Below are 19312 nucleotides of genomic sequence, written 5' to 3'. Positions count from 1 at the left end.
GTCAAACAACATTAAAAAATTGTCAAAATTGAGGAACATGTAATTTACTCTATATGCTGCCTTTGTTTCTCCCATTTGGGAGATTAGTTAGATAAATTGGAATCAGCTGCCTAGCTTGTTATCTGAAACTGGAATCCTACTTTACTGCTCTCCAACATGGTGGGGGGGTTACAACCAAATCTGGGACAACAAAATCACAAGATTTGTAAGCCTTACAGAGTTGTTGAGAGTCGGAAAGCATGCAAGTTTAATCATTTATTAATCGGCAGATTGATATTTTCTTTCCCACTTTCTATTTTTGTCTTCCATGTGAATTTTATTCGAGGAATTGGTAACCTAATTCTCTAGCATTTGCTGTAGCTTTTTTATTGTTCAATTGACTCAATATTCCCTTGCATTATTTTCTTAAGAGTCCATCCACTTAATTTGGATATTAGCTGATCCCTTGCTTTGGAATTGCACATTAATAAAGCATCATTTGTGAACATTTGTTCTCCATAGTGAGGGGAGGAGTATCCAGGATGGGTTGACCTTGTCCTCTCATTGATTGGGCTGAGTCAGATAAGCTCTTTGGGCCACGCCCTGGTCACCAGGTACCACCCAGTTATTGACTCAGCCCCTCAACGGGCGGCTGTGATCATCCCAAGCTCATGGAAAATTTTAAAGAAAGGACTAAATTCATTGTGCACTTGATTGCATTTGCTGCCCCCCTGCCTGAGTGAGTAACTGGCTCTTGGCTGATTCCCTGGAATCAGGGAATCAGAGAGAGAGAGAGAGAGAGCATGCACAGCAAGCCCTTCAGGGCAACGCACAGTCCAGGTCATAAAGAGAGACCTAGGGCACTAATCGAGACTGCGGGCGAGGGGACACTCCCCTGGAAGCCCCGGGAAGGCAGTCACATTGGAGAGGCTCAGCTGGCGCCGGAGTGTTCTGCCACCCCCAGGGGGTTGAGCGGAGCGTTTTTAAATGTAGCGGAGTGCCCGTGCCTGCCTGCGAATACCAGAGAGAGATAGCGGCCCACAGGAGCTTACAAACCTCGTAAGAGAGCAGAGGAAGTGAGAAAAGAGCTCTCCAGTGGCAGCAGAAGCCGTGCAGCAGCCCCAAAGGCCCAAGCTGCTTCCACGTGTTCCCAGGGAGCGGGACTTTTTGAATTTGGAGCCGGTGGCCATTTTGGAACCATGTGATCCAAGATGGCGGTGCCCAGCAGCACAGAGGATGCTGGCAGGACTCAAGCCTCCAGCCCAGCAGCCAGGAGCAGAGGAGCAGCTAAACAGGTCAGAGAATGATACAGAGGCTGCTAAAGGAAGAGGAGGAGGCAAGGCGAAGGCAAAGAGAAAGCACGTCTCCTCCGAGGGGGGTCAAAGAGGCAGGCTGCAGCCCCAAGCCCTCAAAGTCTGACTCCAAATACGAAAGGCTGAGGCACCGAACCTTGGAGTGCATTTGCCACAAGGCCAGCAGCAAGAAAGCTACCCCTGGCCAGGAACTTGGGGAAGGATTTTCAGGGATTCTCCCTCCTGGCAGGACTGCAGATGGGGAACCTCCCCACACAGGTGAGGATTCCCTTTGATACTTTGGGCATCTGGGAGGCTGCACAAGGATGGCAATCTCTTCCCATGCCCCACAGCAGCAGGACCCTCGATACAGCCCTTACCAGCCACACTTGCTGGCACAGGGGTGGGAATACCACTACATCAGGGATGCCCAACTTCCAGGATATGATGATGCAGGCCTTCCAGCAGTGCATGGCAGCAACCTTTCAGCAGCCACAGATGCAGACCCAGGCAGCCTCCATGCCTAAAGTCTCGGAAGGGCTAGAGACTCAGGAGGAAGATTTTCCAGAATCACCTACCTCCTCCCAGGAGGACAGCGATTTGGATTCCGAAGAGGGCGAAATCAGAGGGGATAAACTCTCTGAGGACAAAGGCATGCCTTCTCCCAAACCTACCTTCTCCGGATTGTTCCAGCCCTCTCTGTACAAATCCCTTCTGTTCAGGGCCAAGACATCTGCCAAGCTTGGCAACAGGCCAACAGGAGCCCCAGCACAATCCCATGGGTTTTCAGCAGAAAACATTTTCGAGGAGCAGGCTATCGAGGCAGACACAGTGCCCAAAACCAAGTCTTTGCTAGACATGATCAAGCGGCAATGGCAGGCCCCATGCCCACTTCCACTGACAAGACCTTCTTCATGAAGGAGGCCAAATGACTAGGGCAGTAGGCTGAAAGGAACCTTCTGTCGTTGACTGCGGAACATATAGCAGGGGTGGACAACATCAGAGCTGACTGGCTCAGCCGGACCAAGGGATCGCTGGAGCATCCGGACCCTCAGTGGCTTCAGTTGACTGCTTGACACTTGAGCGGAGCATCCTGAGGGAAGGCCACTTCTCCCCTAGAGTGATAGAGACAATTCAGGTGGCTCACAGACCTTCCACAGAGCACATTTATGGCGCTACATGGCGTGCCTTTTCAACATGGTGCAGCTCCAGGGGCCACGATTACAAACTCCTCCCCCACTATGAGAAGAGGCGTATCAGCTAAGTACCAACACCCTTTTCATTAGCATTTGTCAATTAACACATATATACTGTACACCAGAGGTGGGTTCCTACCGGTTCGCACCAGTTCGGTAGAACCGGTTCGTCAAATCTACCGAACCGGTTAGAAGAGGTTCCACCAGTGGACCCGGAAAGCAGGCCACACCTACAGAAGAGGTTCCAAAATTTTTTGAAACCCACCACTCCTGTACACCAATAGATTTTTTTTAAAAAAAGAACAGAATAATTGCTTTAAACTCTTTGTCCAAATGAGGTACATTATATTCAAAATGTATTGAGATACTTGAGGTCTACTAACCTCAAGATTTGAGAGACCTCCTTCTGCCGATTACCTCCCTCCGACCGATAAGATCGCACAGACTGGGCCTCCTCCGAATCCCATCCGCCAGTCAATGCCGACTGGCGACTACACGGAGGAGAGCCTTTTCTGTTGCAGCTCCGACCCTGTGGAACGATCTCCCCATCGAGATACGCACCCTCACCACCATCCAGGCCTTCCGCGCAGCCCTTAAGACCTGGCTATCCCAACAGGCCTGAGGATAAGTCTCTGATTTGCCCCACTCGAGTGTGAATGTTGAATGCAAGTTGTGTTTTTATTACTTTATTTATTTTGTTCACATATTGTTTGTTTTGAATTTCACCCCCTCCCTAATGATTGTAAGCCGCCCTGAGTCCCCTCAGGGAAAAGGGCGGCCTATAAATCCAAATAAACTAAACTAAACTAAGATTTATTTATTGAGACCATTTCCTGTTTATTTATCAGATAGAAGAGTTGTTTTCCAGTTTAGTTTTGAAGTAGGGAGTAGAAATAGTCTTATGTCAAATCTCTTAGCAGACAGTTTTATGTAGAAATGTAGTAGTGTTTGGTCAGTTGCTAAGGGATCAATCTAAACAACATCTTGGTTGTGTTAAGTTCAAGTTTTGTGGTTTTTCCAGTATATAGCGACTAGGTCATATTCAATAATATGTTATAATAGTTAGAAAAATATTGAATGTATAATGCCGTTGTTGTGGCCCAACAGCGGCTGGCTGAGCTGTTGGTAGAATCTGACAGTGATGAACATTATGGGACTGCCCTGGAGGCTGAGGAAGACTCTGGAGGGTGTTCGGAGTGAGAGCAGGGACTAGAGAGGCCTGTCGGCCTCCCGGTAGCATCTGAGTGAGTGAGCAGTGAGGAAGAACAGAGGAAGGCTGTCCCTGACAGTATCTGTATGCGTAAGGCTGCAAGGAGGAGGGAGCAGCTTTGGAAAAAGTCACAGAAGGAAATAGGAACAGGTGGCTACTGATTGTCCCCTCCCGGAGAGCTTATAGGTGGGGCGACGGGAGGGGAATTTTGCAGGAAACAACAATTTACTGATCCAGCCATAGAGAAAGATTGGGAGAATTTCATGAGTTCAAGCCTTGTTTCATAGAGATAGCTTTCTGGGCTCCCAGCCAAGGGGTTGCTTATCTCCGTCCTTAATTGTGGCAGACAGCCAAGTCTGTGTCTGTATATATTGTAGAGGCTTGGCACAGAACAGCCATTAGCATTTAAAAAGTTTTAAAATTCCCATACTCAATTGGAATAGTTTGATATTTATTTTGTTTAGCAAGCAAATCACAGAGTTGTTTGATAAATTGGCATGAAGTTTTTTACTTTAAACTACATTAGGGTTGATTTGTTATTACTGCTGTTTTAAAATCATTTGTATTGTTCCTGATATAATTTAAATGTATTTTTCTTTAATTGTGCAAGCAGTAGTAAAATCAGGCATCTTGTAGGCAGTTTATTGAACCTGGTACAGAATGAAAATTTTGAGCTAGGGATCTATAGTACTTTGAAGTCCAACAGCTTATGGTGCTTATGGTCAGCAAGCATTGTGTACCTATTTTTTCTCCTTCGCACATTTTTTTTTGAGTTAAGACAAAAATGTGTGGAAAAAATGGGGAAAACAGAGAAGTATTATGTCTGAATTTCTCTTCTTCTTTGAGGCAAAGAGGAAGCACAATAAAACTTTAATCTGGGGTAAGTGACTTTAGCCTAAATATACATTGATATGTTGACCAACATTATTTTGAACTTTCTTCATAAGTACTCTGTCAGGCCTGCAATTATATTCCTGTTAGGATCTTTGGCCTGCGACACTTTCTCTTATTTCATTATGCTTTTTCATTAGTGTAGTAGTTGGGAGGGGAGAATAGACAGGAGTAGGTTTGTAGAATGTGTTGTTGTCATTCTTTTCTAGAAGACCAAGGTCATCTTTTGTCTCCGCACTTTTACACCTGACCGGAAGCAGCTGGGTGGAGACGACAGCGTGGAAGAAGAAGATTGGACCATGTGATGGATTTGTGGGTGTGAGGACAAGATCATGAACTTTTAGCTGGAATCCCAGTTAAGTGGAATCCCAGGAAGCTCTTTAGAATTGGGATTAACACAGATGTGCTAAGATGTCTGATTTATTAAATTGGAACTTTAAGGATCGTTTTGCCTTGGACTCTGATTTAATTCTACCTGATACTTGGAACACTGACATACTCATTCCATACATTCAATCAATCAATCAGCCTGCACTGTCAGTTTTTAAAAGTGTTTCACAATAAAAAGCAAGCCCATTCTAGTTCTAGCTACTTGCTTAGCTCAATAGCGCTGTTATGGTATTGTCCCAAGGGACAATATCCTTGCAGACATGAAAGGGGCTACGTTCTATGTTTTAACCCAAGCTACTCTTTGGTTTTTCACTGGCGTTTTAAGAAAAATGTATATGACAGTAAACATAAGGAGATTAAACAGAGCAGATCAAAGCAAAAGCAGCATTTCCATCTCTCTCATTCTCCCTCTCTCCTTGTCTCCCCTCCTCCGCCATCCTTTGTAGGAATTTAGTGGTTGAATTATCTGATTCTATATCTAGGTCCAAGAATGTTTTGGAGGGATTGGTCAGTTTCCCAGGACTCCGGAATCTAGATTGCTTCAGTCCCCAGGCTCAACCATATTATGATGAACAAGAAATAAGGCTAAATTGTATGTCATTCTTATGAATGTTTATTAAAATCTATTACACTATATCTGTAGCTTAATTGTCCAAAGCTGGTGAGATTTCCTGGAGCCAAACAAAACAGCAGTGTTATAACAGAAGAACACAATTTCTGTACAGTGAGTTTCTGGCCCAGGGGCTTCTTTTTAACAAAAATGTGTTGCTTCAGTAATTAAACTAGGATTTGTGCCGAAATGGATAAACTAACTAAAGAAATATAGGGAAAGGAAGAATCAGAATTCTACCAGATATGGGATAAATGGTATAGGTGGATGGAGGAAAGAAACAAAGATCAATGAAAGAATAAAGCAAAACTCAAAAATAATAGTTACGAGTAAAATAAGAGGGTTAAGAATGGTGAAATCCAAATGAAATCCAATAGAAGGGAAAATAATATAAGGTATCGATTGATGATTGCTATTATAAAGAACAGGAAGTTCCTGTTCGTACTGTATTGTATAAATGTGGTGTACGTCTAACTTTTGTGTGTGTGTATTTTACATGTTTGTTAATAAAAATCTTTATAAAAAAAATAAACTAGGATTTGTAATCCATGAGACAAACTTTATTCTTCATTACCAAACCTGCTCTCTTAAGAGCTATCAGTCCTTGTTTGCATGCTATAAGAAGAGAAAACATGAAGAGAAAGAACAATCTATCTAATCGTTAGGGATATCAACTCCAAGAACAGAAGATCTGGTGCCAATAAAAAAAAAATTAAACATGGATATATTTCAAAGGAGGAAATCTCCCATTTTGTCAGATACGTATTTATAATACAGTACAATACAACAGCAGAACTGGAAGGGACCTTGGAGGCCTTCTAGTCCAACCCCCTGCCTAGGAAACTCTATACCATTTAAGTTGTTGTCTGAGTATTAATAGGTTAGCTTGCTGTTCTGACCCCCCTCATCCCACACCAACACACACTCCAAGCCAAAGATAAGTTACGGCATTTAATTTATAGACAGACAGGTCCTTGGCAGCAAACTGGCACAGACAAGCTTGGGCAGCAATCCAGCACAGATAAGCCGTGGCAGCAATCCAGCCTGCCAAGCTCACAATCATGTTCTCCAACATTAGTTCCTGCATTGACTTCTGCAAGAGGGGCATGTGCACAAGCAGTCCTTTTATAGTCTGGAGAGGAGCCTACTGACCACCAGCTGAGTGCAATTACCTCCTGTAACTGCGCAACTGTTCCTGACTCCTATTAGCTCTTTGGTGCCGGGCATCCAGGAACAACTCATTGCTGGCGTCCGGATCACATTCCCTTGTCTCCTCCCCACTGGTCCAAGGCTCAAGCGCCTCCTGGTGGCCAAGCAGCCTCTCTGCACCTTGCTCGGAGTCGGAACCCTGTCCAGGGTCCTCCACATCCTCCAGAGCCGACTCATAGGGCCCCTCGCTGTCGGAGTCTGGTGGCAGCTCCAATGGCTCCTGCTGGGCCACCACAGTTTGCTGTTTGGGTAAAAACCCTCACAAAATGGAAATGGAACAAAAAGGTGTATCTGCAAGGAGCTCAGAATGCTTGGGCCAGGCTAAAATGTTATATGGAGAGTGAACAGAGAATTCCCATCTCAAGATGGCCCCAAGTCTGTTGATTTGAAGAGGTGAAAGAAAAGAGCTTGCTATTTAAACTCTGGTGCTGATGTGCAGATGTGGAGATTTATGCTCTGCAACAGGAGGATCTTCTGTATAAATATGAGTCATTTCTTGTCTGCAGTAAAAGACCTCTGAGTTTATAAAACTTTTGATAGGTGATTTGTTTGTTTTTTTGCATTTTGTATTTACCCTCAAAGTTCCCGAAACATGTTTAAACTTTTATTGGCATTAGAACATAAAAATGTAGGTAAAGCTGCATTATCATTTGTGTTTTACCCAGTCCTCTGCCTGATTTATTTAAATAATTTGAAATAAAGATTGCAATCATGGGGGAACACCATCGATTCTTAAGTTATCCTTAAATTATGTTGCTACACAAGGGTACAGAAGACCTTTCCATTACCCTGTACTCTTAACACAGGGGAGACAATCTTGTAGTTCTCCAGATGTTGTTGTTGAACTTCATTTTTCATCATTCTTCTTTCTTGGCCATGATGAGCAGGGCTAATGGTTTTCCACAGTATCTAGAGGGCTTGCAAAAACAACAAAATGCACATGTAGTACTTCTTTTGAAATAATTAGTTTCTTTTTGTCCAAATTCAATTACTATCAATATTTGTTTGTCTGAGTTAGCAGATGTCCTACTGATCCTTATTTAGCTTCGCCCTTTTTCAGAACACTTGACCCGATGAGATCTTTGCCCATTATTTATTAGATAATCATGATGTGATATGTGCTGTTACTTATAAATAAAACAAGTGATTTTTAGGGAATGACATTTTGCTTTTGGGGAATTTGGCATTGCAAAATAAAAGAATGTTAAAAAAAAACCACTGTTGTACTCTTTGTACATATTTTCTCATAGTTGGGGAAATGTCCTTGTAGAATTGTCCAATCAAGACCAAATTTCATGAAGAGGCAATTCGACGTATATTATTTATGTGATTCAGCAAGGTTGGAAGGCAAAATTTATCCCAATTCATTATAGTATATAAAATTATTCCCAATTTACTGTTTTCTTACATAGACACATGGGTCTAAACAAGAATTAACAAACAGTAAAGTAGATCAATTTTACAGAGAATAGTTATCATAGGATTAGTTCACTAGGTCAGTTCAATGGGTTTTATAATTTGAAGACTACAACTTTTTCTCTTGTATACATATAACATATGAATTTTTGCACTGGTTGCTTACCATAATAAAGAATATGCAGTGTGTGTGTGTGTGTGTGTGCACGCGCATTAGCTTTTGCAGATATTAAGCCACTTTAAACTTTCCCTTGAATTCCGTGTTTTCCTTTCAGAAATTGGTCCTGTAACCATTACCACAGATCCTAAGAAATTTCAATACGAACTCAGAGAACTATATGTTCAGGTGAGTGGACTATTTCTTTAATTTCACAGAGGGAGTGAAATATTAGACTGTGCGTGGGAGGGTAATGGTATAAGCTTCATTGTATTAGAAGAAGAACTCATGCATTTATCAAGCTAAATGTCAGGGAAATTTAATTCCCATGTTCCTAGCTTAATGCATGCAAGAGAGTTCTGTGTCATGGCATTCTAAAAGGTGACTTACTATCCACATCTACATACTAAATTGGTGCAATTAATTCTTAATCGTAAAGCTGCTTGCAGTAACATTCTCCATTTTATTATTTTTCTCTAGCATAGCATAGGAAGTTACCCAATTATCTGGGTTAATTCATATATTGTGGCTGGTTGGAAAGTTCCATGAGCCTCAATTTTGGGGGTTCCACCACAAATGCGCGAACGACAAAAGCGCGCCTGACTAAACTGCGGTGACTAAACCGCGGTGACTAAACCGCGGTGACAAAACCGCGCCGACGAATGAGCGCTGAAGCGCGCCGACAACAGCGCGCCGACAGAAGCACGCTGTAACCCTAACCCTAAACCAAACCCTAAACCTAACCCTAAACCTAACCCTAAACCTTACTTTAACTTAAATCGCGCTTCTGTCGGCGCGCTTTTGTCGGCGCGCTGTTGTCGGCGCGCTTTTGACATCGCGGTTTTAGCCCCGCGGTTTTGTCGGTGCGCTTTTGACGTTCGCGCATTTGTCGGGTCACGAATTTTGGGAGTAGATTCTAAAACAAAGCATCTATTGAGCTAGAGAGAGCTGCAGATTGAAGGTAAAGTTAAGCTCACTTAACTTGATCCCTCTGGATGCTCATTGCGGATGATGGGGATTGAAGTCCAACATGTCTAGAATACGATACATGATGTTAGGGAAGACTTGAGTTGAGAGGAATTAAATCTCATATCATACATTCCAAAGAGAATAATATCTTCAGAGTTGTAACCACTACTGAAACTATGATTTTGGAATGCTCAAAGCATCCTGATAGCAGTTGGAATGAATAGCATTGTGCAAGACATTATTGGATAGAGAAGGAGAGCAAAGGACTTTTCCTTCCTACCCACAGAATAAATCAATTAATGGATGGGTTATTTGTGCGGTGGAAGAGGAAGCTGGACTTACAAATTTCCTTCTCACAAAGTAAATGGGTGGGAAACAAGTCTTAGGTACCTATTAGTCTCTACATGGCTTTCATTAACTTGAAAGAGGCAAAAGAAAAAAATGTTTATTTCCCTCCACCAGCTGATCTCTGAAGTGGACTTCCCCAACCTTTAGAATTCTAGTGGGTTTTATAATCTCTGCCACACTAGAGGTTAGGAAAGAACATTCTAGCAATAGCAATAGCAGTTAGACTTATATACCACTTCATAGGGCTTTCAGCCCTCTCTAAGCGGTTTACAGAGTCAGCATATCGCCCCCAACAACAATCCGGGTCCTCATTTCACCCACCTCGGAAGGATGGAAGGCTGAGTCAACCCTGAGCCGGTGAGATTAGAACAGCCGAACTGCAGATAACAGTCAGCTGAAGTGGCCTGCAATACTGCACCCTAACCACTGTGCCACCTCGGCTCCATTCTAAACTAGGGGTCTCCAAACTTAGCAGTTTAAAAACTTGTGGACTTCAACTCCCAGAATTCCCCAGTCAGTGATTTGTCTGGGAAATTCTGGGAATTGAAATCCAGAAATCTTAAAGTTTCCAAGTTTAGAGAACCCTATTATGAATCATGCTTCACTGCTTTTCTGCCCTCAAGCTCTTTGATTGTTTTAATATTTAATAATGGAGCCGAGGTGGCGCAGTGGTTAAATGCAGCACTGCAGGCTACTTCAGCTGACTGTTATCTGCAGTTCGGCTGTTCAAATCTCACCGGCTCAGGGTTGACTCAGCCTTCCATCCTTCCGAGGTGGGTAAAATGAGGACCCGGATTGTTGTTGGGGGCAAGAGGCTGACTCTGTAAACCGCTTAGAGAGGGCTGAAAGCCCTATGAAGCGGTATATAAGTCTAACTGCTATTGCTAACTGCTATTAATTTGAGTTTCTACAACGAAGGACTCAGACATGGGGCCACATCAAAAGGCTGAAGGTTCCACAGATAATGCGAATGATTTTCCTTCTTCTTTATTTGGAATCTTTTGGATTGTACCAACTGACCCATCACTTAAAATACCCTAAGTTGTAAAATGAAAGATTAACCATAGGAAATTGTTTGCTAAAATAGTTGTTTGTGTGATTCTGGAAGGACATCTTCTTAACGTGCGCAAGATACATGCACATTGCGGAATGGGAAAGAGAACAAAAGAAAAATGTGACTTAAGAAAAGAAAAAGGCATCATTTTAACTTTACAGCAATGAGACATATTTATGCCGCAGGGAAGGGGAAAATGTATGTTTTTCATTAGTTAGGAGAGTAAAGAATTAGTGTCATAATTTAATATCAACTGAATAACGTACTGAAGTAGTGGAACATATTTTTTTTTCCAAAGGAGGTTTTCAAATAATGTTCACTGCAGGAGTTGTGGTGATCAAATACAACAGCCCAATTGAGCAGGGTTATTTCAGGATATGTCCTATATATTCCTGGCAAAAATAAAGACAAAAAGAGACAGAAACAATATAATTATGCTGTGGTAGAAAATTGTTCAACACAAAGAAGCTGGTTTAAAGTATATTCACAATGGTCATATTAATAATCCTATTCTTCTCCCATCTGGCACTTTTGGGTTGTATCTTAGGAGTCATTTGAGAGCATCGAATACGTTGATTGAATTTGCAAATGTAGGACCAAGACGAGAAAACTCCAGTATCTCAACACTCCAACTCAATTTAAATTAAACTTGACCCTCCAACTCGAATTAAATCGATTTTTATACAGTCACAATCTGGTCCTTTCTTGATGTATTGAAGTTCTTCCCCATAATCAAAATTCAAGATGAATTTTGAGGTTGTAAGGCAGAGAATCTGCTTTGAGGTTGTTACCTCCCACAGACCCATTAGATCTCACAGGGTTGGCCTCCTCCGGGTTCCATCTACTAGCCAATGCCATCTGGCTACTACCCGGGGGAGGGCCTTCTCTGTGGCAGCTCCGGCCCTCTGGAACGAATTCCCCGCAGGGATTCGGACCCTCACCTCTCTCCAGGCCTTCTGAAAAGCTGTCAAAACCTGGCTTTGCCGGTAGGCCTGGGATTGATGAGTTCCCCTCCCCTCTCGACATGTATGGTTGCGTGACTCTTGCTTATTTTAATTATCTGTATTTCATTTTATGTCCCCCTTTTTCCCCCTTTGAATTGTTCGCCGCCCTGAGTCCTTCCCGGAGAAGGGCGACATACAAATAATAAAATTCAATTCAATTCAATTCAATTGTACTGAGATACACTATATCGGGTAAATCAAAGAGTATAGTATCAATCTTTTGTGCATTTTCTGACATCCTAATATGAAGAGTCTCCACTTTGGAATACTGAACAAGAAAGGGAAAAATTTGTGGAGACGATTGCCTTTCTCAATGGCTGGCGAACCACGTTGAGAATGCAAATATCAACACAATAATCCTTCTTTAATTAGTGTGAGACTGAGGAACGCAACTCAGCACAATTATCATTCACCTGATCCTTCCTTAACAAAGATGAGACCACATCTGCAACGAAGGCACATTCCATCGCTCCCAACAACATCTGGCTGTCTATTCACTTACTCGAACATAGCTTGGATTTTTGTCTAGCTAATCCAATCAGCAGAAGTAAACTTTGATCAATTAGCTTCTGCCAGTTTCTAAATTGTTTTATGACAGTAAAAGGAGAGCTCCCTCAAGCTGTTGAGAAGAGTGCCTTCACAACCTTCTTCCTGCCTGCGTGTCTTTTCTTCATCGCCACAACAAAAATTAAACAAAATCAGTCAGGGTAAATGATTGTCTTCAATTTCTGGAATGCACTTCTAAATTTAATTCCTATGCTGAAAACGAAGAAATCACCCCATTAAGTGGGACCATTGGAATTACTTTTTGGGATGAAATTTTTTATTATTCTAACCATAGCTTCTGAAAGCACATGATGAGAGCATATATATGGTACTATAGGCAATTATTTTGCCATTCACCTACAGAAATATTACATAGAAGATTAATTTAACTAACTAAACTAAACTAAAAACTAAACTAATTTAAGAATCACAGCTAGTTATTATTGCCAAACCTAGTTATTTTGGGGGAATCCTGCATTCGTGCCTCTTCTCTTTGTAATATTTTCTGTCTGTCCTGTTCATAAGCCCATCATGGGATTGAATAATATGTGAGTCGTATATTTATCTGGTGTATTGCATTTCTAAAAAAGCAAGCTTTTTAAAAAAGCAAGCTAGACCTCCCCCTAGTGTCGGGAACGACTAGCACATATGTGCAAGGGGAACCTTTACCTTTAGACAAGAGAATATCACTAGATCAGAATGGAACAAGTGCCTTGTAAATTAATCCTTGTTTACATCTAGTGCAGAAAGATTAAGGAGGTTGGTTGGCTAAATTCCTGAACAAGAATCTCCATGTTACACCTATCCTCCGCGAGCTGCACTGGCTTCCCATTGGTCTCCGGACACGCTTCAAGGTGCTAGTCATTACTTTTAAAGCATCGGACCTGGCTACCTGAGAGACCGCCTCCTGCCAATTACCTCCCAAAGACCGACTAAATTGCACAGACTAGGCCTCCTCCGGATTCCATCTGCCGGCCAATGTTGGCTGGTGACTCCCCGGGGGAGGGCCTTCTCTGTTGTAGCTCCGGCCCTCTGAACAATCTCCTCGTTGAGATCCGGACCCTTACTACCCTTCCGACCTTCCATAAAGCAACTAAGACCTGACTGTTCCAGCAGACCTGGGGCCCCACTTTAAGTTATGAATGTTGCTGTAATTTTAAATTGTTGTATTATTTTTTATATTCCCCCTCCCTTTTTGATTGTAAGCCGCCCTGAGTCTTCCGAGAGTGGGCGGCATACAAAACTAATAAATAATAATAAATAATAATAATGAAGTTAATAACACAATAACAGAATTGGAAGGGACCTAGGAGGTCATCTAGTCCAACACCCACCTACCCCAAAAGCAGGAAAATTTATACCACTCCAGACAAATGGTTGTCCAATCTCTTCTTAAAGACCTCCAGTGTTGGAGTACTAACAATTTCTGGAAGGAAGTTGTTGAATTGATTGTTCTAACAGTCAGGAAATTTCTCCTTAGTTCTAGGTTGGATGTCTCCTTGATGAGTTTCCATTCGTTGCTTCTTACCATGCCTTCAGGTGCTTTAGGGCAGTGGTCTCCAACCTTGGCAACTTTAAGACCTGTGGACTTCAACTCCCAGAGTTCCTCAGCCAGCTTTGCTGGCTGAGGAACTCTGGGAGTTGAAGTCCACAAGTCTTAAAGTTGCCAAGGTTGGAGACCACTGCTTTAGAGAATAGGTTGACTCCCCTCCTCCCACTCTTCTTTCTGGCAGTCCCTAAGATATTGGAACATTGCTATCATATCACTCCTAGTTCTTCTTTTCATTAAACTAGACATCCCCAATTCCTGCTTCATGGGTTTTATCTTCCACTCCCCTAATCATCTCTGTGGCTCTTCTCTGCACTCTTTCTAGAGTCTTAACAGCTTTTATATATTGTATCAACCAAAACTGGATGCAATATTCAACGTGTAATCTCATCAAGACATTATAATTAGTGAGCGTTCCAAGAAAAAAATGGTTCTTTTTCATTTTCTCTGTAAGGACAGAGAGTGTGTATCCCTCAAGCTAACATTTCTCTGGGTCCTTGTAATATTGGATGAGCCTACCTATAGCTTTCCTTTTCACAGTTCCTCTCCTGAACCCCAGTTTTCTTTAAGCTTAATCTTATCTGTGGTTTTTCCTTGCCGTGATAACTCTCCCTCTCTCTCTCTCTCTCTCATCTCTCTCTCTCTCTATCCCTCCCTCCCTTCCTCTCTATCTATCTATCTATCTATCTATCTATCTATCTATCTATCTATCTATCTATCTATCTATCTATCTATCTATCTATTTATCATCTATCATCTATCATCTATCATCTATCATCTATCATCTATCATCTATCATCTATCATCTATCATCTATCATCTATCATCTACCATCCGTCCGTCCGTCCGTCCGTCCGTCTGTCCGTCTGTCCGTCTGTCCGTCTGTCCGTCCGTCCGTCTGTCTGTCTGTCTATCATTAACATCTATCTACCATCTATCAAACTATTTATCATTATCCATTTGTCATCTATATCTTCTATCTATCTATCTATCTATCTATCTATCTATCTATCTATCTATTTATCTTCCATCATCCATCATCCATCCATCATCCATCCATCATCCATCCATCATCCATCCATCATCCATCCATCATCCATCCATCATCCATCATCCATCATCCATCATCCATCATCCATCAATCTATCTATCATCTATCTATCTATCTATCTATCTATCTATCTATCTATCTATCTATCTATCTATCTATATCTTATTTTAAAAAGGTACTTTTCATGCCTATGTTAGGTTATGTTTTATTTATTTAATTAATATAGAGGCTGCCAGACTGCAAATGGTTTTGGGCACCTTACAGTAAAAGGAAATGGAGCAATAAGAAATATTAGGAAATGGACGATAGACATCCAGAGAGCCAGGTTGAAAAGCAAAAAGCAGGCTTCAGGGGCTGAGGCAACTTCTTGCTCCATGGCCTGGGAGTAAAGCCTAATTTTTCAAATACTTTTGGAAATTTAGGTAGGGAGCTATAGGTGAGAGCCGAGGTGGCGCAGTGGTTAGGGTGCAGCACTGCAGGCCACTTCAGCTGACTGTTATCTGCAGTTCAGCGTTCTAATCTCACCGGCTCAGGGTTGACTCAGCCTTCCATCCTTCCGAGGTGGGTAAAATGAGGACCCGGATTGTTGTTGGGGGCAATATGCTGACTCTGTAAACCGCTTAGAGAGGGCTGAAAGCCTTATGAAGCGGTATATAAGTCTATCTGCTATTGCTATAACTGGGGATTGTAATCTGGTAGCAGGCCTTAGATACCTCAACACCTCCAGAATGACAACCAGATTCAGGCTGAAGATGTCCTTGATTTACCCAGGTAATGAAAGGAGAATATATTTTCCTTCTTTTGGCTTTATTTCTGTAAAGATATTTAAGGGGAGAAATAAAAAAAAATGGTGGCAGCAAATCTCAGTTGTAGGCAATGACTGTGCATCCAACCCAAGGTTGAGTTTGGAGGATCTAAAGGTAAAGCAATCTTTTCTACTTTTCTGTTGGCCTTGTTGGATGTGACTAATTGGAACTGAAGGCAGAACATCTGGTAAATATAAGATTGAATATTTAGGTTGCCAAATTTTAATCTAGAAGATTTTTTTTTGAATCATGTGTTTAAGTGGTGTACATGAAAAATAGACTGTTATTGTTAATCGTTTTGTTTCTAAAATGGGAATCACAGGACAAACCAAGACTAGCTTTAAGAAGATGAGGCTTTTTAGGAATAAAATATAACATACACAACATTGATGGTGAAGATAATATGGTAATTTATCAAAGGAATGTTTTCTTATAGCAGCAGGAAAAAATAATAGGGCTTATATTAATTTCCCCCCAGAGACAGAGAACCATTGCCAATTCACATGAATCATAAAAAGATTTCCTTTTAAAACATTCTTCCACCATGTTCATTCTAGCTGCTAGTTGGTTTTTTTGGGGGTGGGTGGGTGGGGCTTGTCTTGTCTTTCTATTGGAAAAATCAGAAGCTATATTTTGAAGTATTGGTGCTTCCAAACAGAGTAATTAATCAAGTTGTCATATATTAAATTTAGCTAATGAGCAGTTTTTTATTGATTTCTTAGTTGTGCTTTCTTCAGTTGATCTTCCTGATAGGCTACTGGTAGTTTTGAAAGCAATTAAAACTAGAAAATTGAGTGTAGTTGTAGCAGAAAAAATGAGACAAGACCAGCTCTTTGTCAGAGGGAAAGGTTTATTTGCGCAAAGGTTTAGTAGCGATTGGTCAAGCAAAATCTGAACCCCGAAGGGCAGTTGTTTACAGTCTTTTATACTCTTAGACAACTTATTGATCATCCCAAAGTACCTGGCCTTCCTGTGTCACGTAGACCTCATACCAGTGGTGGGTTTCAAAAATTTTTCGAGCCTACTCTGTGGGTGTGGCCTCCTTTGTGGGAGTGGCTTGCCACCCATGTGACCGGATGGGAGTGGCTTGCCACCCATGTGACCGGATATGAAGATGCCGACGACACTTGTCAGAACCACCTTAAATTACCTCACACACACAGCACTGGCATGCATAAGAATAGGATGTCAACTTGTTTTTTAAAAGGCATCTTTGGTTTGCGTTAAAACAACTTCAACACACGCAATGTTCTGATTGCACCACAAACGCAGTAGTCATCCTTACCTTTCACAGAGGCACTGAGTTTTATCAATATGAGCATGATAGTGTAGAATAATCATATCCAAGGACCAGTGGTGGGTTTCAAAAAAATTTTGGAAGCTCTTCTGTAGGTGTGGCCTGCTTTCCAGGTCCACTGATGGAACCTCTTCTCACCGGTTCAGTAGATTTGACGAGCTGGTTCTACCGAATAGGTGCGAACTGGTAGGAACCCACATCTGCCTCATACACAATTTCCCAAAACAGAGACATGATATTCATTACTCATTTACCTCCCCCAGGGGGTATTGGTACCAATATCCTGTTTCATTTGTTTTAGTTAGATGAAGCAAACAGAACAACTAATCTTAAAAGGTTCCTTTTTCCCATTCCACATGGTAAAGAAACTTTAATACTCAAATAATCTGTCTAGTTATCAAATTCTCTTTTATAGTAGTAACTTGCAAAAATACTGTTTCATCAACAGCTTTAGTAGTATCTAAAAATCTTGTGGTGTTAACTATAGAACGATAGGAAATGTATTAAGGAATAAGTAGGAACTTGATAATCATATTTTTATACTGTATCCCTGGTAGCAGTAACTCAATTCTGGACAGGAGAGGGATATTTTGAATTATTTTAAAAACTGTATGTGCAACACCGATGTTCAAATGTTGGATAACTGAGGAATTAACAATGTAAGGGTTTAAACAGAATTATGGGTATCATTTTATCAGGACTGAAAACATTAGAAAGTAGTTACAGATTTGTTTCCATAATTATAATTATGGAGCATCAAATAAAGGTTATATCGTTCCTTCTTCCCTCTTCGTTGCAAAACAGTGCCCCTCCCCATTTATTTTCCTGCTAGTTCTACTGAAAAGGCATTGGGTACACCGATGGAAAGAAAAACTAAATGAAATTGGGAGGACCACCAAGTAATGTAAGGGCAAAAGAGCCGAGGTGGCGCAGTGGTTAAATGCAGCACTGCAGGCTATTTCAGCTGACTGCAGTTCTGCAGTTCGGCTGTTCAAATCTCAAGGTTGACTCAGCCTTCCATCCTTCCGAGGTGGGTAAAATGAGGACCCGGATTGTTGTTGGGGGCAATATGCTGACTCTGTAAACCGCTTAGAGAGGGCTGAAAGCCCTATGAAGCGGTATATAAGTCTAACTGCTATTGCTATTGCTATAATTCTCCAACAGCTTCTCCTCATGCTTCACCTGACATCTTTTTGAAAGGCAGATTGACTTCTAGAGAAACTTTTCACGACACATGGGTGAGAAAGTTTAGCACTAGTTTTATTCAGTTAACTTATATTTTAGTATAATGGAAAATTTACAAATAACACTTGCTGTCTCAGGCAGGGGTGGGTTTCTTGCCCCGTTCCAACCGGTTTGGTTGGAACGGGACCGGCGGCGTCCTCATGCACGCGCGCGGTGTACACATGCGTACTAGTGTCTGTGTGATGCTCCAGCTGCTCCTGGAGGATCACGCAGGTGCTGTATGCGTCCTGCGCATGCGTGGAAGCGCAAAAGTCGTCAAAACCAGGTAAGGCGCGCGGGCGGGCGGGTGGGCCCTTCGCCGTTCCCGGAAGTTACTTACTTCCGGGTTCGCCGACCAACCGGTTCGCGGGGACTGCCGCGAACCGGTTGAAACCCACCCCTGGTCTCAGGGATGCATTGTTCTAAGCCAGCATCTTTGTTATTTGATGTAGATTTGATGTGAAGTGAGAACCTGGAAAACCTGCCTTAAACAATTGGGGTTTTCACACTTAAAATCCTACACCCATGATACGCAGTAGGCTTAGGGAATATGGAATTTTGTAACTCCTTTTTTTTTTTTTTCAGACTGATTTTGATTTAGGTCTCTCTGCTCTTTTCCCTGTTTTCCATAGGGAGGTGGTGATTGTCCAGAGATGAGCATTGGCGCCATCAAAATTGCTCTAGAAATTTCTCTTCCTGGTTCATTCATCTATGTATTTACTGATGCACGGTCCAAAGATTATAAACTGACTCACGAGGTCTTACAGCTGATTCAGCAGAAGCAATCCCAGGTATTGAACTCTCTTCTAATACTCCCTGTTCCAAATCACATTGCAACTGTTCTATAAAGTGTGTATTCTGTGCAAAAGTTAGACAGTGCTATGGTGTTCTGTTCAGAAATGAATCTTAGTATACGAGGCTGATTTTGTTATTGTGTAAATATTATTTGTTGATTATATCTTCGTTGCAAGCTGTTTAAAGGCAGAATGGTTGAAATGGCATAAAGCATTCATTCATTCATTCATTCATTCATTCATTCATCCATCCATCCATCCATCCATCCATCCATCCATCCATCCATCCATCCATTCATTCATTCATTCACTGGAGATTT

The 19312-nt window shown here is 41.8% G+C and overlaps 1 protein-coding gene across 1 annotated transcript in view; it reads left to right on the top strand.

Moving 5' to 3' along the window:
• The window catches only part of HMCN1 (hemicentin 1), a 264205-nt gene that overhangs the window by 20987 nt on the left and 223906 nt on the right, over positions 1-19312 (top strand). Inside the window, 2 exon segments of the mRNA XM_032226793.1 lie at positions 8469-8539; positions 18831-18989. Of these exon segments, the coding sequence (XP_032082684.1) occupies positions 8469-8539; positions 18831-18989 (230 nt within the window).

Source organism: Thamnophis elegans, chromosome 11 (assembly GCF_009769535.1).
Source record: "Thamnophis elegans isolate rThaEle1 chromosome 11, rThaEle1.pri, whole genome shotgun sequence".
NCBI lineage: Eukaryota > Metazoa > Chordata > Lepidosauria > Squamata > Colubridae > Thamnophis > Thamnophis elegans.
Note: the sequence above shows the minus strand (reverse complement) of the source record. Positions and strands in the feature narration are given on the sequence as shown.